This window comes from Falco naumanni, chromosome 8 (assembly GCF_017639655.2).
Source record: "Falco naumanni isolate bFalNau1 chromosome 8, bFalNau1.pat, whole genome shotgun sequence".
NCBI classification, from domain to species: domain Eukaryota; kingdom Metazoa; phylum Chordata; class Aves; order Falconiformes; family Falconidae; genus Falco; species Falco naumanni.
In genome coordinates this window covers 32,611,004-32,637,786 of record NC_054061.1, presented here as the reverse complement: position 1 = coordinate 32,637,786, position 26,783 = coordinate 32,611,004, and the positions used below count along the sequence as shown (strand labels likewise).

General features: G+C 45.2%; 1 protein-coding gene across 1 annotated transcript in view; it reads right to left on the bottom strand.

Annotated features, from left to right (window-relative positions):
- Positions 1-26,334, bottom strand: part of ESYT3 (extended synaptotagmin 3) — a 34,288-nt gene extending 7,954 nt beyond the window's left edge. Inside the window, exons 1-15 of the mRNA XM_040604032.1 lie at positions 25,985-26,334; positions 19,939-19,980; positions 18,919-19,053; positions 18,284-18,360; positions 11,831-11,897; positions 11,117-11,206; positions 10,041-10,096; positions 7,047-7,167; positions 5,889-6,062; positions 5,273-5,355; positions 4,780-4,828; positions 4,042-4,131; positions 3,114-3,176; positions 2,955-3,023; positions 1,384-1,449 (exon numbers count right to left, since the gene is read on the bottom strand). Coding sequence (XP_040459966.1) covers positions 1,384-1,449; positions 2,955-3,023; positions 3,114-3,176; positions 4,042-4,131; positions 4,780-4,828; positions 5,273-5,355; positions 5,889-6,062; positions 7,047-7,167; positions 10,041-10,096; positions 11,117-11,206; positions 11,831-11,897; positions 18,284-18,360; positions 18,919-19,053; positions 19,939-19,980; positions 25,985-26,269 — 1,467 coding nt within the window. The 5' untranslated portion in view covers positions 26,270-26,334. The remainder of the gene's footprint in view (positions 1-1,383; positions 1,450-2,954; positions 3,024-3,113; positions 3,177-4,041; positions 4,132-4,779; positions 4,829-5,272; positions 5,356-5,888; positions 6,063-7,046; positions 7,168-10,040; positions 10,097-11,116; positions 11,207-11,830; positions 11,898-18,283; positions 18,361-18,918; positions 19,054-19,938; positions 19,981-25,984) is intronic.
- Between the last annotated feature and the right edge of the window lie 449 nt (positions 26,335-26,783).

Sequence of the window (26,783 nt, the reverse complement as noted above, 5' to 3'; positions counted from 1 at the left end):
GAAGATTGTAGCATACATGTTGCCTTATTCTGTAAGCAGCAAAGAATACCATCACTCTGATCACCAGAGAGGGTCACGGTGACCCTCTTGTTTTATTCAGTGATGCTACACCCCAGCTGTATGGAGAGTGGGAATTTTCCAGGTCAGAAGCGTGTGGAAGTGAAATCTACCACCTAACCAGAACGAGTTCTTCAGGGCGTGGAAATGCCGAAGAACAAGTCTGGTGAGCTGCAGTTGGCCCCAGCCAGGGCTGCCTGGACCAGCAGCCAGCCTCACCTGCAGCAAGGCACCACTCCTTCCTTCCCACCTCTCCACCCAGGGAAAGCCAGGGTGCTGCTTCCAGCCTGCAGGCACCCAGAGCCAGCTCCCAAAGCCACAGCAAGCTGGCAGGGAAGCTAGAGGGGCCGTTTGAGGAGTGCAGAGCTCACGAGAAGAGTAGGATGGCACAGCTTCAGTGCCATCCACTTCAAGGATGAAAGAGCATGGAAAGCACCCACAGGGGCTGTGGCTGAGGCTGCTCCGTAAACCAGCTGCTTCCACCAGGTCATGAGTGCTGGCAGCAAGGGGAAAGGAGCAGGGGAAAGCTGGAAGTCTGACCTAGCTCGGGAGAGGCAGGTGATGTGGTGGGGAAAAGGGAAAGCCAAAAAAGGTAAAAAGGCAAGCAGAACCCGATTTCTGGATGGAGCAGGTGGAAGAAACAAGGGAAAATAGGTGCCAGACCTGTATGCCTGCATATAACCAACAGGATTAATTCCTATTTATTGGATGTCCAAAAGAACACAGGGCCACCCTCATCAGCATCCAGCCACAGGGCAATAAACACAGCAGCTACTGGGCAGGCAGAAGTCAGCTGTTGCTCATACTCATCAGGCAAAATTAAATACTAAATAATGCAAAAGGGACTGAAAGTAAAGTGGAGAAGAACCAGATACATCTTGTCCGAGTTTAAATAATAAAATAAAAAAATCCAGTAAAACTGTGAAACACAGGAACCAGGAGAATTTGATGAGGGAACAAATGCCAGTTTGATGCAAATGACACCCTGCCCTGAGAAAGCACAAGCCAGATTGCAGACCTATCATTTTTTCCTCTTCAATCCCTGTAAAACTAAAGTATCTTGACCAACGTGACCTTGTGGCCATGAGCACAAAACTACACATCTGTACAGTAGCTGATCACACGCCCACTAATCAAGCACAACTCAGTGACACAGTGCTTCCAGCGTGCTGTTTGACCCTCACCTCCCAGCCTCGGCCGCTATCACTGTAACTACAGCTCTACATATCAGCTTCACTAGTCCTACCCTTCCTAGGGGCTACCTGGAGATAATCACCCATGAAATAGAAAGTATTTGAGGAAAGCACAAGAGTCAAACAGCCTCACCTTGCTTTTCTGAGTCTTGTTTCCTACTGTGAGCAGGACAAAGGAGGAAGGTTCTCGTTCCATCTTCTGTCATTTAACACAAGGAAGAAAAAGAAAGCAGAAAAAAAAAAAAAGATAAAAAGAAGAGACATTTATAGCTTACAAGAAGCAATATCAAACCACTGCTCTTATTTGAAAGAAGTTGCTGGAAAACTGACACTAGTTTTCAGATGTGGGACATCTGAAGAGTGCAGTACACAGGAAAGATTCCCATCATAACACAGCAGTCTTACCCTCTACCACTGAGAGTACACATTTAAGCCAGTTTTATGTATTTAGGTTACAACAGGTGAGCAGTTAAAAATTTGTCAAAAGCTGGGAGGTAACAGAGAAGAGAGTTGAAGGCTCAGTGGGATGTCTTCATCATTCCTAAATGAAACAGGACTCTCAGAATTGGTTTCTGAGGCTCAGGACCCACTGTAAAGCAGCCACAAGCGAGTCATTGGCACCAAGAAACAATTCCTTTCCAGAAGCAGTAATACTGTGCTGCTCCGCACTAATGCTATAGAAGTTAAGGCTGAGGATCTGTGTAGAGGAATGCAGGCAGTGTGTTGATCAGCATTGATAACATGCAGCTGTGGCCTTGCCCCAGGGCAGTGGGTTGGTTGACACGGATGATGTGCAGGTGTAGCTCGTTCCGCTAAGCAGTTAAATAGCCCTGAGGATTGCAGAGAGGGGGGGATTGGGGTTAGATAGAGGAGGAGCAGTGTGGTCTGACCTCTGGAGGAAGGAGATACAGCACAGAGAGTAGAACCTGACCAATGGTAAAGCCTTGTTGCAGCCTACTAGTTTGATTGTGCTGCAATACTGTATACAAAGTGGATACAATGAAGTCCAGAATTAAAGAGTATCGAATGTAATGTGTATCAGTGCTGGTAACTCATCTAAATTGTGAAGATTGTATTTAGGAGGGGAGCTGGTCACAGAGAATGGGAAGCTTTATCCATTGCTCAGAGCTGTGGTTGTATGTAGCTTGTTCAGGAAAAAAGAGGGAAAGACATTCTTCCCTATACCCACCATTTACATCACAATTAAAATGCAGTCTTTGGAGGAAAAAGTAAACGGAAGCAAAGAGAGAGGAGGCATGAACAACAGAGTGGCTTCCGAATCCCTCTAAAGCTGAGGAAGGATGGAATACAGCAGTGAGGTCTCCAACTGACAAGGTTACCATGAACAAGCATATTCCTCCCATCCCAATGCGGGAGGTCAAGCTGGAACAGCTCAGTATGGGAAGAACCCCTGCAGCAGCAGAAAGGATAACATGACTAGGTCTGACGTCTGGAGTCTCTCTGTCCAAAGCATAAAATAAAAATAAATACAACTCCTGACACAATCAAGTATTTCCCCCTTGGACCTCCTAGACTTTCACTGGGGCAGGGCATGGGCTTTCAGTCACTAATTTGAACCCCTGGTCACTTAGATTCTTATGCTGGGGAGGGTTTTTTTTTTACCCACAGCTAGCTTCAGTTGCTATGATACTGCATAATGCAGAATGTTATTTTGCAAGTATGGGAGAAGAATTTAAATTTTACCTTGAGGTACTTGTTATTTTTGATCTTCTTCGCTCCGCATTCGCCATTCGAATACTCAAAGTGGTTTTTCTGAATTAGTAAACAGAGTATTTCAAAACAATTAGTTTGTGGGCTTTAAGAAAAAGGAGTGAAGGCTACCTGCATGTGGTTTGTACTTACTGGAAGGTTGAAGGCACTGTCCAAGTAGACTATCAGAATAGCTGTAGACAGACCCTTCCTATCCTGTGAGGGCCAGAAAGATAAAACACAAGGTAGGCTTGATCACCCATCAACAGCAGTGTAAAGCACAACACAGATTCAAAGGACAGTTTCTGAAAGCTAAGCAGCTCTTCACCTTTCTCCTAAAAACTCGCAATTTGAGGAGCACCAGCCAATACAGCATGACAGTTTTAAGCACTTAGACCAGTAAGAAGAGGCGTAAGTGTTTTAAATTCACTGGCCTTAATGCTCTTCAATCTCTCTAGTGCAGAACTGGTTGGATTCCCCAGTGCAGCAAGACACCTAAAAACATGCTCAGCCATATAACAACATCATCAGTAATCAGTGTCAGCAGAAAAAAGCCTGGCAACAAATTTTAGTCACTGCAGCAGAACTCAAATGCTTTTGCTTGATTATGAAGAAACAGCATCCTTGGGAGATGGGCTTTATCCAAGCAATTCTGCTGGACAAGTTAGGACACCATTTGGAACCACGGCCCTACAAAGCATGAGTGCTAGGTATCTGTCTATGACTAGTACAGGTTATAGACAAAGGTCCTACACAGATTCTAGATGAAGAGGGAAGGGAAAAATTATCAAAAAAGGGATCTGTGAGAGGCCACTTTGCAGTCAGTCAAACAAAGCTTTGCTAATTCAAGCAAAAATAGCTGCCAGATTTGAGTTACTCCTGAATTACCAAGGGACCTGGGGCAAGGAAATGCCCTTCCTCTTCAGGAGGGGTGGGGAGATGGAAATCACATCCAAACTTTTGACATCAGACAAAAATAAAACTCCCACGAGTTTGCCTGGGGTTCCTAATTTTACACACTCATTTGTTGATCACTGGACAGGTATCAGAGTATCTGAATCTTTTAAGCAAATATACCCACCTCATGTAGCTTTTCTTGGTCATTTACTAGTGAAAGCCACTCCAGTTTTAGATGCAAGTGTCCACTTGTTGTCTTACTTAAGGGAAACCACTAAATGGAGACAATAAAGAGTAACTTGAGACCTGTAAGGCAGAGTAATTTTTATAGATCTGTTGCAGTCTGAGACTCACGTACAACTGACAATAAGAATTGTACTTTGAGTGCCTTAGAGCTTGCATTTTTGACACTTAGATCGTAGCATGTCTATCTACTTAGAAACACAAGTCAGAAAAAACAGAAGATACCCCCACACACACAAAGCATATGGGTATTTCCAGCCAGCAACAGCACAGGACAGGCACCCTGGCATTGTTTACAGAGTGCTGGGTTGCAGGGTGAACCACAGTAAGATCGGACCATTTCTTTCCTCAGCAGACTGCTTCACCAAACTTCATCTGTAGCCTTGTACAAAAACATTTGGTACATACAGGACACACAGTAATAACAGCAGATACCTCACTGCTGGCTCAGCATAACCTCAGAGCTGTCTGAAGTTGTTGGCTGGATTGCAATAAGCATTGTAATGGCTACTTTAAGTTTTCTGAGCAAAGGTATTTTCTTTTTGTGAAAATACTACAGTGCAAGTGTGCAAGGAAGCTTTAAACACACAAAAACAACGTAATAGCAGAGGGAGAGCACAAATAAGTACACGTAAGCATACACCACCAACCACATTCAGAAATAAGTTGTGATCTTTACCTCATCAACAATTTTGTCATTCATTACATCCACTAGGCTTATAAGCAAGCTGAAAGACAAAAAGCAAGCATGTCAGCATATGCTTAGGCATACAGCATACTGCTGTTGGGGAGAGAAGAAACCACCACCAAGAAAGCACATGCTCAAATCTGTTCCAAATAGCAACTCCACACTACCTGTCTGTGTGCGCACTGGAACGCACTTACCCTTCTGAAGTCTCCCCCTTGAAATACTTCCAAAACTAAAATAAAATCTGAAGTAAATCTCAAGTCATGTAGCAACTCTCATTTCTAATGGAGTCCTATGATTCCCTACAGGACTCTCGGACCATTCTCTATTTTGTTCAAAGTTAGTTGCACTAGGAACTAATAACTTGGTATCAACATCTAGACAAAGGGAATAGCTTCCTTCAATATTAAATTTCTGGTATGAATAATCTGGGTGTCCTGTTGTAGAGGTTACTGGACCCTGAGCAAGGGTCATGCTAACTTACCTGCCCATAAAGTCATCTTTATCTGGATCTTCATCATACAAGTCCACTTCTAAGTCCTGACCAGGCACTTCATGAACAACAAACTAGAGAAGAAAGATGTATTTATTAAAAATAAAAAGCATTCACATAGGTTTATATAGACTCCAGCTGTAGACAAGAACATGACACTTCACAGCTGTACAAGACATTAAGGGCATTCCCTGCTGTTTCATGGCTAATTGTGTAACTAATACCATTGATTATAGGTGAAAATATTTCAAAACCAGTTTGTTTGGGTTTGAACTACAAAGTTAAACCCCTCAAACTGGTATCCCTAATAAGCAGAGGAGAATCAATGCTAGAGCAGGCTACAGCTGCACAGACTGCTGCACTGACTGATATTTAAATCAGTGCTTTGCACCTCCTCCAAAACCCCACGTATGTAAATCAGATCAACCTGAATTACATTTCAGGTTTGCAATGTAAATGTTGAACTTGTTTAAGGGACAGAAATGCCTCAATCAAGTAACAAAGTAGACCACCTGCTCCCGTGCAATCAGCTAAGAGAAGGTCCTCCAAGCACATGGATGTAAATGGCTGTGCATCCTACAGATGGAAAGATCAAAAGATTCAGTACCTCAAATGTCTCATTCCAAATGGGATTAAGATCTCGGGAAACTGTCTTGCTTCGATACTGCACCGTGCCAACACGAAGAAGAGCATACGGGTCAGACTTCCCCCTGATTGCACCAAGGAAACTGTCTTTCTGGACAAGGTTTTCAGCTTCTAGCAGATGAACCCTTATTATTCCCTGCATAAAATAAGATACAAAATTGGTCATGAAAATGCAATCTTTGGATAATTATAATACGCAGCCTCCTAAAATGAGTTATTTCAGGCAGCATGGGTAGTCACCATGACAGTTTTGCAAAGACATGTATTGTGATGCAGTATATTTCCAATGACAGCTGTATTAAAACACTTCTCCACCACTTACCTAGAAGGAAAAAAACCCAAAAACCTTAAACAAATACACAATCCTATCTAGATAATAGGGTAGGAAATTTTCTTCAATTTATTTTTAAATCAGAAACATACATATGCGCACAGGATAACAGCCACAGTCAAATCAAGTGTAGAGTCAAGATCAATTCCCACTGACTGAACGAGTAACTAAGCACCCACTGGCAGGTTCTTATTTCATTGCAGAGTGGCCATTCAACTACAATTTGGTGATGCAAGTTTGTAATGGGGAGCATCCCTTTGTCATTCATTTATATTTACCTTTATTAATGATTGTATTAGGTACCTGATAGATGAAGGAGACTGAAGATTTGAATAGGTCAAACATTTAGGAGATCTGTTGTTGGGGGGGTTTTCTCCTTATTTTTTTTCTGTAACAGACATGTCACCCTTTGAGCTCCCTAAATAAATTACACCCCTTCACAGCATTAGTAAAAAAAATTAAAGTGGCGCTCATTGCACCTTCTCTAACTGAAGATCTGTGGTATTCTCAAATGAGACTAAAGGTTTAAATTGGTAAATGAGCTCAATGTCTAAATAGACGTTTTATGCCATGTATAGAGGGTAAGACGCCCCCGCTGTCCCTCCCCTCACCTTCAATCATTAACTATCCAACATCTGCTTTTATATTTCTGAAACATTACTTACAGAAAGCCTGCAATCCAGGTTGAAACAGCTGATGCAGGAACCTAAGACACTAAGCTTGCATGCATCCAGATTGCAGCAAATGCACTCAGGTAGATTAACACCCTCAATGAAAAAAACAACTCACGCGTGGGATAGGGAACTTCAAGTGGGCAATGTTCATGTTCTTTTTCAGCGGCACTGTGATCCTGTTTGGTAGAACCAGCCGTGCAGCAATGAAGTCTTGAATTAGCGTGTCTGACATTACACTGCAGGTGGAGGGGCAAAAAAAAGCAACCCAAATGTCTACAATCGATCACAATTTCAGTTAGCATGAAAGAATGAGGCACAGCAAAAGAAATGGGCACTGCAAAGCGAGTGGTACTGCCTATCTTCCCTCAAAGAGTTGTCAAGCATTGGAACAGGCTGTCCAGGGAAGCAGCTGAGTTGCCAACCCTGGAATTATTTAAAAGATGTGTAGATGTGGCACTTAGGGTCATGGATTTAGTGGTGGACTTGGCAGTGTTAGGTTTATGGTTGGACTCTATGATCTTAAGAATCTTTTCCAACCTAAATGATTCCATGAAAAGTGTCTATGTACAAGTGCACAGGAGCAGAAGAAACTCATGCTTGTGACATTTAGCTTAGAATAAGAGGAAATGGAGAGGACAGTTCAACACCAGAATCAGTCACCGAGGGTGAATGGGGATCACTGTGGAAGGTTATGTTGTCTCCTATCAATAACCTGCATCCAGCCGAGCTGCTCAGAGGAGAATATGAGCGTGGGGCAGCCTCTCAAGATGTCTTTCAATCTTATTCCCTATTGCTCTGCACGTAGTTGCCATTGCCTTGTGGCACACATGGCGCAAGTGCCCACTTGCATGCAGGAATGATCCAGTCTAGGGTTACTAGGGCTGGATGTGAATTCTGCTCTAGCAGCTGGTAAATGATGAATGGGTGTTTGGGCCACATGACGAGACAGTCACACACCCAAACAAGTCATACAAACTCATGTGCCTTCTGGGTTTCCTTAGGAATGCCAACACCAGAGACTAAGGTGAGAAAGGAATCGGAAACTTTCCAAAAAGCATTTCACAGGGAACTCAAGACCTCGAGGTAGTTTGTTTTAGACTTAAAACATGACTCCAGTGCATAGTGCTGTCTGCTCTTGGCCACATGCTGAGACCTTACTGTAAAATGGAAGAAGCCAGCACATCCAAAACAAAATGAGTTTGGCTTGTTAGTTTTGTAGTTTTTTTTTTAATAGAAGACCAAGCAAAAGATTAAGATTCTGTATCTTGGTATATTTTGCACTAAGGCGGCAAATCTTGTTTGAAGTAACTGGGCCTTTGGCACACAGATCACACAGGCTGAGCTGAGGGTATGTCTGGCTTTGAGTTTAGGGAACTTTCCAGTCTAATTAAAATTTACACATTTTTAGCTTTTCGGTTTAAATCTTTTCTTTATAATTGCTCTATTTGCATGGTAGGGACAATTAGTTTGACCTAGTTCTCCTCAGCAAGAAGTATATTGCTATCGCAGTCATCTGGCAATCTCCAGGTGGTTCATGAGAGGATTTCCACATACAACTCAGTGTGAGCAGAGGAAAACCCAAGATCACCAAATGCCTGAAAGGCTTTCATCCTCTTGATAAATCTAGTGCTTATAAGGCAGCTTCTGAGGGTAAGACTGCGCAACAACATTGTCACAGTGCATAGGTGAGGCTGGATTCACACAGAAGGAAAGCCCTCTCCTACTCCAAATGTCAAAACTGGAGCCTGAAAGCCCTTGGTCAGGCTGTTGTTTGCTTTCCTGCAAAAAAAAAACCCACAGGAAGGTCACAGAATTGTCCCTTCTGTCGAGTCTCAGGGTAGACACAACTAAACACAGCTTGTACGTGAGGACAGACAACTGCATCCAGTTCCTTTACTCTCTTAAGAAAGCCCCATTCATTCGAAAGGGAGAGCTCTTGTTCAACCTGTACTTCAGCCTGTTCATGGTCAGGCATGTTTTGCTCCCAACTTTCATGTGCAGTGCTGATGAACCAGCAAGGGTTTCTGTGTTCAAATCCCTGTGAGAGAATCGGGGAGTGAAAATTTAGGACACAAAATTTGCACTTAATTATATGAGAGGCTGTAGGTTGGAACACCTACATACCTTCTCCCTGCAAGGATTAAGGAAACCATGTTAGAAAAGGACCAGATTAATTCCTCTGATAAAAACCAGAGCTCTCGGGGCAAACTTCAGGGCAACAGGGCACTCTGGCCTCAAATTAAGAGAAAAAGAAAGCTTCCTCTTGCTCAACATCAAAGGTCTTCAGAGGCCCTTTAATGCATAAGCTGGCACCTGAAGTGGCCATCCACTTCCTAAGAGTCTGCAAACCATGAGCTGCAGGCGAAGAGAGAGGAACAGAAGTGTCTGCATTTGCATTGTGTCTGCATTTAAAGGGAGAAAGGCAAAGGCTGAGTAACCAAATATATTTTGTTCTTGCGTAACAATATTTTCTGCTTACACTGAGGAACAAGGACAAAGTGAATCTCCAATCTGGAGAAAATTTGAAACTTACAGTACTGAAAACTGCTAAGATTTTCATCGTTGCTGTGCACGTTTTATGTACAAGATCAACCCAAGAGGCACTGGGGAAGAGCTACATTTTCTGGAGAAGTAAAGAGCAAGCAGATTACACAGAAAGAGAAGAACATTTCTCCTCATAAATCTGGTATGGTTTTCTTTGTCAGAAGGACTGCAACTCTGTGATGCCTTACCTTTTTTTTTCATTTTAAACTAAACAAATATAAGCACAGACTGCCAGTCACCTAGATCTACCTCATGTACCTTTGCAAGTAACTGCCACACAGGAAGTGGAAGGGTTTGTTTTTTAGTTTATAGGCTATCGTAGGTTTTGGAATTTACTATTTCTACCCTAAATGCAATGAAGTGATTGAAGCAATTTTGACAGAATGTAAAAAAGCACCCTCCTCAGGTTTTGCAGACTCCACAGTCAGGTGTGATGGGATGAGTATCAGCACAACACCTTTTACACAACACTTTTGACAACAGCTTTGATGATGACTGAAGAACCCCATCCCAACTTCCAAAGGCTTTTTAAAGAAGAAAAAAGTGAAGGAAAGTAGACACTTACTTAATCCCTGGGACATCCAGAAGGTTGGTCATGCCTGCCCAGTTGATTTCCAAGTGCTACAACAAGATCAGGGAGAAAAAATATATAGGACCATTAAAATTTATTTCAGAAGAAATGTAGAATTTAAAGGGGAAGTAAATGCTTCTAAAACAAAGCCACTGTTTAAAGCAAGCAAAACCAGCACTAGTAAGTGACTGCATCTGTACATTAGAACAACAGCTGGTATCAATTCCTTCATCTATTTTACCTGCCATACCTGAAATGAGGTTATGACTGGGACTTATCCTGCAAGCACAGGGAAAGACAGCATTCAGCCTCTAGCAATGGCCACTGGCAGATGCCCTGGGGTCAAGCATAATAAATCCAACAGCTCTGCCTAGACTTTGAAGTTGTTTCCTCATCCTTTCACTTAGGGGTTGGCCTATGCCCTGAGGCAGGGAGATTTACAGACACCACCTGACTTCAGGAGCCTGTATTTCTATTCACCCAATAAACAAAAAGCTTTTTTTTCATGGGCTAAAATAATGCTACTACATCTAAACACAAAAACACCTCATTCAAGATCAAAAATGGATGACTTCCATGAAGTCAAGCAGAGCATAACCCACAAGCAAGCAAAGCTGTGTGCTATAAGATAACTGGTACTTGTAAGACCAGACGGTTTCTCATCTTTTATTAGGCAAGTGACCTTAAACAGGCAAGCTTTCAAAGCATGACCATGACAGCATGGTCTCCAAGATGACTGCATTTAAAATCTACAAATGGGAAGATTTAAAATCCACCTGGCAGGAACCTTGCAGCAAGGAAACAGCTCCTGGAAAATCCTCCCATTCTCAGAGTGAAGCAAGTAAATTTTCAGGTACTACTACAAAAGAATTGGCCTGTCATCTCAGAGTTCAAGTGCAGCACTGAACAATCAGGAATTTGCTATTCAAACACCTGTGCTGTGAGGCACTCGCAGTTATGCAGTTTGGGTTACCAGTGACAGATAGCTTGTGCCACTCACTGAAGACCTATCCACGCATGAAGACAAACCAAGATGCAAGACTGCACAGTGCAGCTCACTACTGACTCACCGGTTTCTGGATAAAAAACAAGGTCACCGCTCCAATAAAAGGTGCATCAGCTAGAAGAGGTTCCAGTATCACCCGCAAAGTCCCATACAACTGCAAAGAGAATAAACCAGGGAAAACTGAGCCTGAAGGTACCCTCAGGACACAAGTTTCAAAAATGTGAGCTTCTCAATGATGGAGATAATTTTAAAAATCCTACTTGAAGTGATTTTATTTAGAATTTAATAACAACAATAACCTCCTCCCCCTCAGATCATTGCTACTGATATCAGGCAATCCTTTCTAAGTTTGTGGAGTCTCTCTGCAATCCCGATTGCCATACAATGGAATCACCTCCCTATTAGCTTTCAACATTGCAAGAACAGCTTGTTAGTCTAACCTACACCAGTTTACAAACACCCTGGCAGAACCGGCTCTTCTGAAGTTCTCTACCAAGATGCAGCTCCTCTGAAGTCCAGTGGCAGAAGCTGGCCCACATGAGCTCCTGCTCTAGCAGTGACCCCATTGAAGAGTTGCACTAAGAAGCTTAAAAGTGGTATTTACATGCTTTCCATGGAAGGCATCGTTTCCCCAGCCAAAATACAAGGAGATAAAGCCAATCCATCCCAAGCCTGCTAGCTGGTGGTTTCCCAGTTAAGTGCCATGACCTCCCCACTGGGACACTGTTACCTCCTGCCACACACAGCCTTGAACAGACAATGTTAGCGCTGCACGCACCTGTATGCCTTTCACTCCAAGATTAAATTTCGATATGTCCATGTGAATCTCACAGTCCCCTATGTAACTGAAAGAAAATTCTCACATTATTCCACAGTTTGCAATAGTCCAATGAGAAATTCTGGGCTGTATAGGGTATAAATGAAATTAGTTTAATGACTGGCAACATGACCCCAACAGGCAGAGACAGATCTTCAAGCAGCTGAAAAGGAAAAGCTAAGCACATCAAACAAGGGTCAGATTTTCACAAGAGAAACCCTGCAGTCAGCTGGGTTATTGATCTACCTGCAAAATGTCAAAGCAACATCTGTATTTCGAGGTTACTTTTCCATTCTTAAGGCTGGCAGTTGGCTGAGGCAAGCTCGCTCCAAGGAGGGGATCGATAGGCTCATTAAAAATTCAGTGTCACAGCAATTGCCCTCTTGCACCCTTCTCAGCCAAAGGCCTGATCCTACCCCACAACCGGGTGACCCAGCCCCCAGGCTGATGCAGACCCATCCTGCCATGACACATGCAGTCCTCACCTTGCCCACAACAAAAAAGCCCATACATCACCCTTGTGCATAACCCAAAAGCCCACTTGAAGGGCAAATTCATCACTAAAAATAACCTGGTTTCACTGAGGCTGAATTAAAAGGCAATGACTTAGATCAGATTTTGGTCAGTTGCCATGGAGAACATCAGGCTCTAAATAAAACAAATGCCGAGCGCAAGTGCGGTACTTTTGCAATTTGGAAACCACCTTAGACTTTTTAAAAGTACAAACATCACCTTATGCAGCAACCCATAGCCACTCCCCAGGGAGCAGAACCTAGAAGATTTGTTGATGCCTCTGGCAGAAAACAATTGAGAGGAGCTACCAAGTATCCTTTCAGTCCTCTGAGAAATAGCTCTTTTTGGATGCAGACACACAAACACCCTGCAGGTAAGGCAGGGTGTAAAGGTACCACAGCACAGTGAATGTGCTGTGCTTGCCACCTGCATGCCTAATTTCACCTCATGAAGAAAAAGGACAAGATTTTTTGCTCTGACCACATGTATATGGGCAAATGGTGCTGCAGTTACCATGAATTCACACTGTAATTTGCACACAGATGGATTCCCCCCACAAGAAAACTGCCAAGAACATGTAACCCTGTGAATTTTTCTCCATTTTTGCAAGCAAAATTATAAAATATTTGTTTACAGATAAGTCACTTAGCAGAATTTTAAAAGCACGTAACTAACAAAGTCTTTAATGTTAGAACATTCTCATTTCTTAAATAACCAACCTCATAAGCCATGCCAAAATTAACACAATGTTCCTTATAAGCTAGTCACATAATTAAACTTATTTTTACATTTATTAATTTTTAAAATTCTGACATTATCACAGCTCATTACACTGGGTGTTAGAAGAGCTTTGTCACAATAAAAGTCTAAATGAGAAGCCAAAATGAGTTCCTCAGTTTGCAGTAGTTAATCCAAGAGGATTTGATTCAGCTGTTGCCAGTATCCAAGACAACAAATAATAGTTGTGGTGTTTCAATTTACAACCTTTATGCCTTTCCATACAATCAAAAACTCTTCGCACCCAGTCCTAGATGTCTCTTTTCTCCAGTAACACTTCAATACATGCAATCGTGTTTTAGAGTCTAGATGTCAGAGTAGTCTTTACCCCTTTTATCAGAGCCTGAACCTTTAATTATCCTTAAGACTGCTTCATACAGGCATGACCCCAACGCCAGCGTGCCTGGTTGGAAGGATGCACTCTGTTCATTTGTTTTACTCCTCATTTGCAGTCCAGGCTGCTCATGCTACCGCCTGCCCCCTTTGCTCAGTGTAACCTGGCTGTGCTCTCTGCTGTCTGCCCCCAGACCGCACACGTGAGCCAAACTCAACTTGACAAGCAAAAACATGTAGGGCTGAGCCCCTCTGCCACTACCCACAGGACCAAGCTTTACCCACCTGTGAAGGGTGGAAGGACCACCCATTTCTCTCCTAAATCACCTATTGCACCAGGTGGTGCAGATAAGCATGCCTGTGCCATGGATGAGAACTGGAGAAGCTTGTACGAGTGTGTATCTCTTCTGTACTCGGGTGGAAATGCCGTGTTTATGACACAATGGTAATCCACTGGCTGAAGGGAAGGATGCTACAAGTGCACACACTGACAAGTCTGACTAACCTGGGTGTCTACATCACCCTTCAGAACAGGCACATGCAATTGCTCCCTGCGAAGTACCTCCCCATGGGCCCCAGCTTCTCACTGGCCCACATGCTAAAAGCCCCCTTCGGTCTGGCCTCCTCAAGTGCTCTGTAAAGCAGGCTACTCCTTAGTCTTTGGACTTGGGTAAATAAGCAAGCAGAATTAGACAAAGAGAGGTAAGAAAACGTGACCAAGTACCACAGAGTACGAGAAAAACCAGACTACCTCTGCCTTTCCCTTTTGCCTGTCAAGTCAGGCTCCTCAGGGCAGATGTTCCTTTTCTGCTCAAGACCAATAAGATTCCAAAACGCTTTTAGTTTAAGATCCTACAAAATTAGTTAACCCAAACTCCACCAAAGCGCCAAGTATTGCTGCACACTTCCTCTTTTGACTACTTTCTCCAGTCCTGCACTAGATGACAGAGACTGTCTTTCCCAATTTGAAAACCTGCCAGTTAGGGAGTCCAGAGATCGCCTTTTAAAGTAAATTGCAATGCATACATTTGTTAATACATATTATTACACTATTTTTCTGTGACATCTCATGTACTGTAAATGCCACAGAAAAGACAGAAATGAAAATTCAAAACATTTCCAACAAAAAATTATTATCATTGCTAAATCAGATCAATGAAATAGGAAGCAACTGGATTGTGAGATACTCTCTGGGAGAGTAACAGTGCCTTCAATTACTTTGAAACTCCGATGATTGTAGCCAATGATTACATGGCTACACAGCAGCTCAGGCAATTGCAGAATTAGTGGGAAGGAAAGCAGTTGTAGGAGGTCAAGTGGCTGCACTTGAAAACTCCCCATTTTGAAAAAAGCAGTTTTGGAGAATATTTCTGAAATGCTTTGACTTTAATTCATTTGGAGAACGCAACTGTCAGCTCCCTACGCTCAGGGGACAGATCCATGATTTAGATCTACGGCAAATTGTTTGCAGATCCCAGAGCACTTGCCAGTTTATTTCCAGCTGGGATGTCATATTTCAGATTTGGGGATTTCAAATCCCAATCTAGTGGGGATCTTACATTTCATTTAGCCCCTGCAAGAATGCTGATACTTTCTTATGTGTCATGTGAAGGCTGTAGTTCAGGTATGAATACAGACACCAGCACCTTCAGACAGATACATGACAAACTTCATCTGTACAGAAGACCTGAGGGTAAGCGGCGATTATCTCAACATTTCTGTTCCGTTCTATAAACTGTGACAAAATGTACACAACTTAATTTACACCAATTGGGTGCATCATCTCAGGGACCAAGCAAAAGCTTTTGAAAGATTACATACAGCATCCTTCCTTCCCTTTGCCAAAAGGTCCCCGTGCCTCACAAGTAATCACCTCTGAGCCTTGGTTTTCCTGCCAAAAAGCAAAGTATAGTCCTCTCACATGGGAGAGTCAAGACTGTAATGAAACAGTGCTCTACATAACTATTCCCAATGCTCTGATGCTATGGACACATAAGCTGTTGTTAATAGATTTAATTAAAGCAGCTTCTCGAGTTCCTTTCGGTAACTCCATGCAATACCAGATGTACTGCATCGCTGGCTCTGCTGGCAGCTACTGCCCATACAAGTAAGGGCCCTCTCAGTGCTATTTTTCATAGTTCCAAAGCAAAGGATGTGTTAAACTTGTGATGTAACATCACAAATTGCAGAGCAAAGGAAGCTCTTCTTCACACAGCACAGACCGGAACCACAGCATTCGCACTGGATGATGTTACAGAGATCAGGAGCACAGATCAAACAAAATACTTTGTGGACCATATATCTACAAGTGGCTATTAAAACTACACAAATGATTCCGTACAGACCACAAAGGAAGGCTAAGAAGGAAAGGTTTTTTTCCACTCCTGCCCTCTTCCTGTGTTTTTCCTGGCCAGGTCAGAGACTCTGGGTTTCAAAGACTAGTTGCCTCCTCGATAAAATTGGGGGTGGGGGGCAGATCTCTCTCCTCCTGTACTGCTGTGAGACTGCAAGCAAGCTGCATTTACAGAGCATGCCAAGATTTCTGGATGCAAGACACTGCCTGACACAAAGGGTAACTCAGCAAGCACTGGAGCAGAGCAGAGCTGCTGCCAAGGCAGGGGTGCTGCCCACCAGGATAACAGCACCCTGCGTGAAGCGGATACTCAGCCTTCCCTGCTGCTGCCCAGGTCGGTGCTTCGTGTAGTGGTGAGCCAGCCAACAGGTCACACTCACGTGGGCTCACCAGTAAGGGAACTCCCACAAAATTACAGCTAGCAAGCACCAAGGCAAAGGAGTCACGTTTATAAGATGCAGACATGTTAATCCTTTAATGTCCACCGTAACATAGCTACGCTTCCGTGAAGCCTAACCCAAAAGGAGATAGCCAGTCACTGTGGTCTCAGCACTGCAAAGTGTGCCACACTGGAACTCACAGCCCATCACTCTTCTCCAGAGCTGTGATGCCAGGATGCAGCTCTGTGGGCAGATCCAGTCATTTAACCCTCACCAGCGTGCAGCAACCAAGAGGTGGTGCAAAGGGCAGCAGCCTCACATGCGGACAGATCAAGTCCATCTCCTCTAAGCAGCTCTTCTCCCAACACCAGCTGCACTAGTGCAGACACTCACTGCTATCCATGTGGCTAAGACAGCCTGTTTGGGGTAATGGGGGTTTGCCTCACTCCAGAAAAGTGGACGACCCATCTCTCCGATGAAACAACCAAAAAAAAGAGGGCGGGAAAAAAACCCCAACAAAACACATGTTCCTTTGACAATCCAGAAAAAGGCAGGTAGATAACACCCCCGCTCCCTAGATTTGCTTCTGCCCACTCCTGGAAGTAATACATTACCGCCTGCGGACACTGTACAATGCACAAAACCTAACTTAGTTGCAGAACATAAGAGAAGCTGGGTCCTTAACATAGCCCAGGAGAAGAGACGCCCATCAGAGAGACAAGGTAGTTTGAAGACTCCTGTGTGAATACAGAAAATACTAGGTTATCAGATGGCAGTTCAGGTGAAGTTAGCATTAGGATGAGGAACAGAATTGTTTGGCCAGTTTGGAGATGCTGATGGGTCTGCCAAAGGGACAGGAACGAAGAGGTGGGGGAATCCCTCTGCAGAGGATTGTAAAAGACAGTAAAAATGAGTATGTGGGAGAAGCAGCCTAAAGTAGTTTAACAGACAATAGCAGCAACCTCCTGCAGAGCCTTAAAGGCATCAATTCCCTCGATCTGAATGTGGAAAACACAAATGATTTGCCAAAGGCCCTGATCTGGCTATTACAAAGAGCACTTCACTGAGAGCACTGAAGCACGACATGTTCTGGCTCAAAATCAAGCATGTCATTTTGCAGGGAGCGATGGTGCTCTTCCAGGGCTGAGGGATGCTGCCATGCCATTGCCACGTTAAGCAGCAGGCACAGTTCTGATCAGCTCTGTGCTGTTGCCAAGACAATCCGTAACTTCACACTGCTTTTTCCTACCATGAAGAAAAGCCATTTAAATTAGGCATCTCAATTGCTCACTAACTTACAGAGCTACAGCAGCATGCAAGTGGTAATTCCCGCAGTAATTCCATTCTCCAGGCTAAACCAGGAGAGAGTTCAGCTCTGCAGTGGCTCTGATGTTAACAAAACACACAAGCTCATTCAAAACAGCCTGGGAGGTATCAAATGTTTTATCTAATTTTGTTGTTGTTGTTAACAGAGCTAGAGGCAGTTTTCTGCTCAGAACAGCTGTAATCAAAAAAAGCAAATGTGTTGGGTGGCACATGGAACAAATGGTGAGTAAAACAAGAGGATTAATCTAGGGGAAGGAATTAAAAAACCAATAGTGCAAGTAGTTCTGGAAAAACGGGAGAGGTTGGACTGAAGAGGAACAATACTGGGGCCAGACAGACCAAGTGCCTCCATGCCCGAGAGCTGTCAGAGCTGTCAGAACAGGAAATACAGTTCCAAAACTTGGGTTCTTCCTGCCATGCAAAGCCAAGGGGCACATCCTTATACGCATGGCAGCAGTGCTAAGCCAGAGTAGGTAACACCCAGACCTGCGCAGGTGACACTGCTTTCTGACTTACAGGCTGATGCACAAGATCCCTTTCTCTAAGTATTCAGGACATCCAGCTGGGGGACAGATTATCTCATATCATTCTAGGTTTAAATAAGATAAGGAGCCCTCCACTTCATGCTGATTTTAGTGGACCGAATGTCCAGTCCTGCATGACAATTCACACACAGGTGTCAAGTGGGCAGTGAGTTAAGAACCATCTACATAATCAATGATGCAATGTTACCATATCTGCAGGTCTAGGATAACTTGTCTTCTATCAATTTCTTTGGTGTACACTTTTATTCCATTGATTCTAGGGCACTGAAATAAAGACAAATAAGATACAACATAGTTAATATCTTTTCAATTTAAGTCCAAGCAAAAAGCCCTACTCATTTCAATCAATTTGAGTACAGAAGCATTCATTAAAGACTTTGCATGACTGCATGTAAAGTACAAGTAAACCACACACACAAGTTTTTCCCTTAAAGAGGCAGTGTGAACAGCCTTGGCATTCCTCAAAAACAGGGCTGGCTGCAAGCAGCACATGCTGCAAGCCTTCAAAGCACTGAAAACTCCCGTCACAAGTGCGTTACAAAAATGTTAAAAAAATGTAAAAAAAACCATGGAGGCATGCCCCTTTTTGTATCTCCAGTCCCAGGATACTGACAGCCAGTGGGAAGGGATGTGTGTACCTCCTATATGATTTTTCTTTCCTTCATGGTGAAGATGCTCAAGTCAACATGAGGAGGGAACACAGGAGGCTGTAGTGTTGTACCAATACCATTTTGTTAAATATTCAGAGCTGAACAGACTCCCCTTGCATCTGAACTTTTCAGAAAAGACTGAACTGCAAGTGTTGCAAAGGATTCATATTACCTTCTCGCCAAAGTGGATCTTGGTAAAGGTGCATGTTTTCAGATGTACATTCTTCGCTCTGATTTTTGGTTCAAGAACTTCTTTAAATGTTTTTTCCATGATTGTCCCAAAGTATGGCCAAGCCTGTACAAGGACCTAAACAATAGCAAAAGTGGAAACACACTCAAGATTCTTTGTGTAAGACAACTTTTGTTGAGAAACAGACACACAGATTACAGAATGCTCAGCTATTAATGTCTGTCCTTTTAAAATACTATGTCACATTTGTGCTCATAAGTCATCCCTATATACGGATCCACCTCAGTTCCTCAGAAAAGGAATTTGTTTGAGGAACCAAAATGTGAGTTTTCAGCACCATAGAGTCTATTGACTGCTTCTGACCACAGGGGCCGAGCCAGCAAAGCCCAGGGTTAAATTCTCTAAAGCACAAGTCCCTAATTACTCCTAAATGTCATGAAGTTCCGGAGTTAGGTTTATTCAGATAGGAATAAGATGAGCTTCTACATCAAGAAGAAAGCTTGCTAGAAACAGGATAGTTACTGGATGTGAATTTGCAAGTTCAGCTGTTTTGCTGTTCACAGAGTCCAGTTCCAGCAAGAGCTTGACGACACCTGCTGATGAGAGCACCCACTTCAGAGCTCTCTGGGAACCTCTCTGGTAAGAGGAGATGACACTGCTTTTGCTAAAATAATAATAATAATACATACACACACACACACATATACACATACATATATATATACACACATACATACACTTGGTTTTAGGTTTTTTTTTAATCTCAGAACGAAGCATTGTGGTCAAACTCGAACTTATATCAACCAGGTACACGTTTGGCTCTCACCAAAACCACAGTGGCATCTCTGTACTTAAGTGGCTCCAAGACTTAAGTACAGACATTGATATGATTGAACCATATTGTAGTGAGCTCATAACTTCCTCAAACTTGGCCTGCAGAGTTTGTGCTGTGATACAGCTCGGAGCAGATGACCTCACAAACCGGAGTTCAGAGCTCCTCACCTTGTTCAGCCACTCTGCTCGTTCAACATCAGGGAAGTGAACCTGCATGCAAAGAAAAATACAGTGAGTGGCACATGCCATCTATTTCAGCATACTTTAACAAATGCAAAAGATACCACGGAGTGTGGAACAAGTTTTAGAGTAAGCAGAGATCCCTCTGCCCTCATACATACATCCATTATAATTTACTACTTCCCTGAAAAATTGTAAAAGGCAAATAAAACAGTAAAAAAAAACAATCGAAGGCAAAAGAACACACGTGCACTGATGTACCAGTGTGCTGCTAGGCACATTTATATGATTAAAGCAAGTGTCATATCCTGTTTGTGACGTAAAGCAGTATTACAGATTCCTCATCCTTCTTTTGGTCATACCTTGGGAAGCCACGAGAACCTGCTTCCTTTCAAGATCACAGGCTGTGCTGGACCTGTTTCCTGCACCAGCTCACCTCAACCAGGACACCGCACTTTGGAAAACAACAACCTGCTTAGGAAATCCAGTGTATTGGTTGTGGCAGCATTTCTCCACTAACACAGAGCCAATGGCTTCAGGGAAAAGCAGCACTGTAAGAGTTCAAACCTATTAGCATACACTATCATGTGTAACAGTCCCGTGTTTTCACCTCTCGGAGCTTTTTGAGATACTAAGGACAATTAAAATGTAGTCACTTATGCATCATGTTTTCAAGTTGCATACATCAAATGCCAGCAAGAAGTATATACGTTCATTACAAAATCCCTCCGGTTTCCTGAAGTAAGAACTTGTTTGATCACCACCAGGGCAGTAGGATACGAGTCTGCTCTCAAGTAACTAACCAGTCTCTCAGACCTCACACCAAGAAGTTGCTGAGTGATGAGCCACGATCACCTTTACTACAACCACACATTAGTCTTATAGATGTGGTATCTTCAGCCAGTGCTACAAGCTGGTAGCAGGGTAAGGATGGTGCAGCAGCTTCTCAGAATGGACATTTGGGCCCTGCTCTGCTCTACAAGAGTGCAGAAACACAAAAGGACTCCTTCAGCCATCATCTAGCCAGATAACAGTAATTGGGTAGGACAATACATTGCCTCCTTATACAAGAGCTGTGAATCACACTCTTCAGTCAAAGGCTTGCCATTTAATTCAGCAGCTTTCAGAGGTGCTCAGAGTCATTCAAATGGAATGGACAGAAGCTTGCCTTTTATTCCAGTTTCACAGATGATTTCAGAACCCATTTTCCTTGCTCAAATAATGCTTCAAATTATCTCCTATTACATAAAAAAGTGATATTACCATATACTTCATAAGCAACTTCTTTTGATGCTCTACATAGCAAGTTTTCCATTAAATAAGACAACGAAAATTCACAGAAAGGTCAGCCTACCCAGCTCTATTTGCATGATAAAGTGAGAACACAGCACCAGAAGGGACAATCAATACTGATCAACCACTGCTGACATTTTACAGTAAGATCGATTATGTGAACCGGGGGACCTCCACTTCACCTGCCAGATTTTCATCTTTCACCAAAAGGTCCTCCATCAGGGCACATAAACCCCAGGTAGCCTGAAGGCAGCTGGTCCCCAGCTCCAGTGCAACTTCCAAGCACCAGTGTCCCACAGCATTTGCACCACAGCTCTGGATCAGTCACAAGTAGGATAGAGCAGGGGTGGTAGTAGCATGGTGAGCTGTCCTTCAGAAGACCTTACAGTGAAGAGAGGATGTGACCCAAGAGGAAGGACAGACCAGGACTCAGGGCCATAGTTAGGCCACCACATCCCAGTGAGAAAGTTACAGCCCATGTGTGAGATCCACCAACGTTAAGGGGAGAAATGCAGCACAAAATAAACCACTAAAGTTGGCTGGGATTATTCACTAGAGCCAAAGCTGCTAGAGATGCAACTGCAAGAGGTGACCAAAAAGCAAGATGGTGGCTAAAGAGAGCTGGAACAGCACAGAGGAGCATCAGACAACAGGCAAAAACCATGAGGAGGCAGCAGCTAAACCCACCTTAAGAAAAAACAAAACTGAATTCACTATTTGAGCCACAGACACCCAAAGCAGACAGCCCACAGCAAACTCCAAAAGCAACCGCAATGAATCACGTCCCAGTGTGTCACACCTCAGGTTGCTGCGATAGGATTAGCAGCCATTTGTGGTACATTTCCATCCCGCTTGACACCCCCTCATTCACGTGTCTGCAACACAGCTCCTACCCAGGCACTCTGTGCCTCAGTTTCCTTTGGCAGACAGAAGAAATAGCACTGCTGTAACACCTTGGCTAACACAACAGGGCTCCCACCCAGGCAAACACCACAGAAATTGGCCGACTACAGGTCTCTGGTGAAAACCAGCTTTCTGCCTGTTATGAAAGGCCACCAAATTCCAGTGGGTTCCCAATACCAAAGGTCAGCTGCACTCAATGGTGCAAATTCAGTGTGCAGTTCCGCAGAAGCAGAGCTAGGTATCCAAAGTGTTGCATCCACATTATCCCCTGTCCAGGAAGATATAAAGCTCTGAGCCAAGCCTTTCATACCCACAGGGTATTCTCATAATGTGCAAGTCCTGATAGGAGAGGATGGGCTCTGCTCTATTTCAGTCCAGTGATACCACCAAGCTCTGTTCTTGACCCAGCAGCTTACTCCAAGAACTTACTGTGTCCTAATATGTTCTGGAAAAAAAACAGTTGGAGCTCCATACTTTCTAATCACGTACTCTGGACTTCAGACTCACTTCTGACCCTTACTACTGGTGAGAGCCCTGGCAGCAAGGTCTTGTCCTCGAGTTTGTCATCAGTACAGCACAGATAAGCCCAAAACACCTCCTACGAAGCCCAGAACCAGCCACCAAGAGCTGCCAAAGTTAACACTGTTCCAGAATAAGACTTAATCCTGTAGCCTTGGGCAAGTCACACTATGAAAATCAGTTTCACCCATCTACAACAGAAGGCATACTTGTGCCAATATTTCAGGAATGCTGCAAAAATTACTTAGCATTTGAAAAGAGCTTTGAAGATCAAAAACGCCAGGTAAGGCCCAATTACCAGCAAGTAAAGAAAATTCGTAAGTTTCTGCATGGCTCCACCTTGCCCTGGAGCTGGCCACAGCAACTACCATCGTGATAGCAAAAACTGCAGCTGACAACAGTGCCATTCTGTTCAAATACAGCACAGGAATCTATCCATCGGGAGCAGGGTGGAGGGTGTTTGTTTGGGGTTTTTTTTATTTTAAGGAATAGGGGTTTAGCTCCCTGTGCAGGGGTGTTGTCTAAACAAGCCTTTTGCACAAACAAGGAGTCAACAGGCAAAGTTTTAAAAGGACTTTTCTGTACCCGGTAATACTCATTTCTCCTGGTGAAATGAGTTTAACATCAGGAAGAAATCCAGCATACTTGGATGTTCTCACCTGCAACCTACCAAGAGCTGATAGAGCAACACGGAGAAGTCACCACCATGGTCCCCCAGGAGCCAGAACAAAGGTAGAAAGCCCAGCTACCTCTGCCCCAGGCACTGACTGGTTTTACAGGAGTCATGCTAAAGGGTGCCCAGGCTCAAGTCAGAAAGCCTCATCTCTCCAGGACACAGATCTGACTCTGCTCAACATGAGCAGGTTTCCAGCCTGGTTTCCTAAGGAAGCACAGTCTGCCCACGTAAGCTGTCTAGCACAGGAATGCCTCTATTCCAAACTCACTGGCTGGTTTCAGCCAAGAAACTGGTGCTGCAAAATAACCCTGCAATTTCCCTGAAACAGATGGCTGAGTAGATGAGGGAAACCCTCCCAGCACACACGCCCCCCCCCCCCCCCCCCCCCGCCCCCGCCCCCCCCCCCCCCCCCCCCCCCGGAGGAAAGGCTGGAATATAAATGCATCTCCTAACAATTGATACCAGGGCCGAGCAGAACCTGAGTAGCATTTGAAGGATCCACTGCACTGCTCTTAGGGAGAAGGGGTTTTAACCAGCAAGCACAATCAGTGTTTAGTCACTCTTCACTGGACAGATCCTCCTCATTTTACTACAGGGCACGCAAGGAGACAACTATTTACCCATTCCCTAAGACACTGCCATTGCTTCACATCAACAGAACCTTTCCTAGGATTACAACAGGGCAAATCCAACCCATGCTCTCCTTTGCCTGAATTGTGCTCCTACTCCCACCTCTGCATGACAGGAGAGAAGAACACAATGGACATTTTTACAGATGTTTCAGTTGAAGGCTCATGAACATCGAGGCCAAGAAGAAAGTCAAAAAAAGGTGACACCACAGAGAATAAACTGAATAGACAGCAGATAAGAATCAGCCTCCAAGACTGGCACAGAGGAGAAGTAGAAGATCAAATCAAAGAACGCGATATAGAAGGAAGATTAAAACTGAGGACTTAAAAGATCATACAAAAAGTACAAGTGTGGTGTGGAAGTAAACACCAACAGATGAAGAACAAAAGTTACCAACACAGGAAAGCAAAGGAGGAGAAGCAGCAACACCAATAAAAGCTAAAACTAAAAGCACATGGTGCAGTCCCTTCATCCTTAGGTCCTCTCCTATATCAGGCCTTCTGGCAGCCAGCTCCAAGAACTCACAAGTCAGGAGCTAGGCCTCTGAGCAGAGGGACTCCATCTTCCCCGTCAGCACCCACTAGGCAGTGGGAGACAGCAGTGGGATCCCCCTTAAGCCTTCCCTTCTCCAGCAGGAGGCTGAACAACCCCAGCTCTGTCCGCCTCTCCTCACACCCCAGGTGCTCCAGCCCCGGACCATCCCAGTGGGCTCTGCTGGAGCATCCCCATTTGTCAGCACCCCCTGCTTGGGGGACACTGCGTTTCAAGTACAGGGCAATCGATAACCTTCCACCAATCAACCACAGGCCCACGCACTAATAAAGCCTGACACTTTCAACCACAAAACTGAAGAACTTTGAGACTATGTGTGTGTGTGCTGGAGGGGCGCTTCTGATTTTTCAGCACTAAGAGGCTCAGTTTCTCGTTACCCAAACTGAGAGCGCTTGAGGATAAAGCACGGCACTGTTCTCACAGCATCAGGGCGAGAGCTGACACCACCACACTCATTAATGCTCTGAGTTGTTTTAAAAGCTCTGTCAATACAAACAAGCAGAAACCTCATTCAGAGACTTCGGTGCCCGGCAGGAGGGAACATGTGCAGGAGCCACAGCAGCTCTGCTAGGAGACCCTGGCCTCCCTTCTCACCAGTGCCAACTGCTTTCGTTTCCCACACTGTTAAAGACAGCCAAGCGCTGTAGGCTATATAAAACAGTTTGCTGACTATAAATGTCTCAATGCAACACTCCTTACAAATAGACCTCTTTGATATTCTCTTTCTTACAAGAAAAGCATTCCCCTACCAGTCCCTGACATGTTTTTAAATGCTAAGCAAATGACGATGAAGAAAAAAACCCCCTCATCATCCATTTCCATTAGCCAACCAAGGCTATTGCACAAAGAACCAGAGACAAAGAATAAAACGTGAAGCTAGGTTTTCAAGTTTCTTCGCTTTAAAACGTAGAGTGGCTAAGAACAAATGTGAAGAACAGAGGCTGGCTTTCCACACCATCAGGAGGCAGCTCTTTAAATACTTGGTTTTTAGCAGACAGAGGATATTACGTTTACAGATTATTTTTTTTTTAAATGACACTGAAGAGGAGAAAACATTCTGGACGACAAAATATAAAATCTAAGTACCCTCTACACCAAAACACCTGCAATGCAACAGCACATACGTGAAGGATTTCTCCGGGGATACGGCAGTCTGTTTTCCAAGCACGCTTACAGCAACACGCACATCCCCTGGACCGAACCAACTTCCAGTTTAGCACTCACTGCACCGAGCAGGACTTCACAATCACAGGCGTTACTGCTCGGTCCAAGGCATCACCGCCACCCGTTTTCCTTTGCCCTCCGCCTGCTCGCCACGGGCCACCCCGCTCCCGCCGCACCGCCGCGCCCCCCGCCCGGCCCCGCCGCCGCCAGCCCGCTGGGTCCCACTCCCGGGGCTCCCGCCGCCGCCGCAGGGGGAGGGGGGGTCGCGGCGCCCCTCCGACGCCCGGAGTCTCTCACCCAAGCCGGCAGGTGCCGGGCGGCCAGGCCCCGGCACACCGCCTCCCGCTCGTCCTCCAGCAGCGCGAAGGCGGCGGCCAGCCGGTCGCGCTTCCACCGCCGGTTGCGTGCCCAGCAGAGCCACAGCGCCAGCCCCAGCAGCAGCCAGCTGCCGCTCAGCCCCAGGGAGCCCGCCAGATAGACGGGACCCAGGCACAGCAGCGCCCACGCCGCGGACGAGAGCAGCGGCCGGGACAGGGCGCCCGGGCGCCTGGCGGGGGGGCGGCGGGCGGCCGCGGGGTTCATGGTGCGCGCCGGACCCCCGGGCGCCGCGGGGTCGCCCCTGCCGTGTGCGCAGTACCGCGCCGCTGCCGCAGCCGCCCCCGCCCGGCGGGGAACCGGGGCAGCGGCCGGCCCGGCCCGGCCCCGCCGCCAGCGCCTCGGCCCGCCCCGCCCCGCCGCGCTACGGCGCCCCCCAGCGAGAGCGCCGCGGGGGCAGGCGGCGGCAGCACGGCCGGGGGGCGGCCCCGCTGCGGCACGTACGGGCGGCCGGGGGAGGGGGCGGCCGCCTCGCCCAAGCAGGGAGAGGGGAGCGAGGGAGAAGCCGCGCAGCCGGGGACCCGCCGGAGAACCGCTGCTGGGAAGGGGTCGCTCCCAGCCGCTCCAGGCAGCGCTCGGGTCCGTTCCTGGCAGTGGCCCTGGCTGAATCCCGCGGTGATTGCTTCCTGCTGAACACACAAAGATACCAGCCAGGAACAACCTGTTGGTTCTGGACACTTGCCGCTTGAAGAATAAGAGCGCTTTTTTGCCTCCTCTTTTG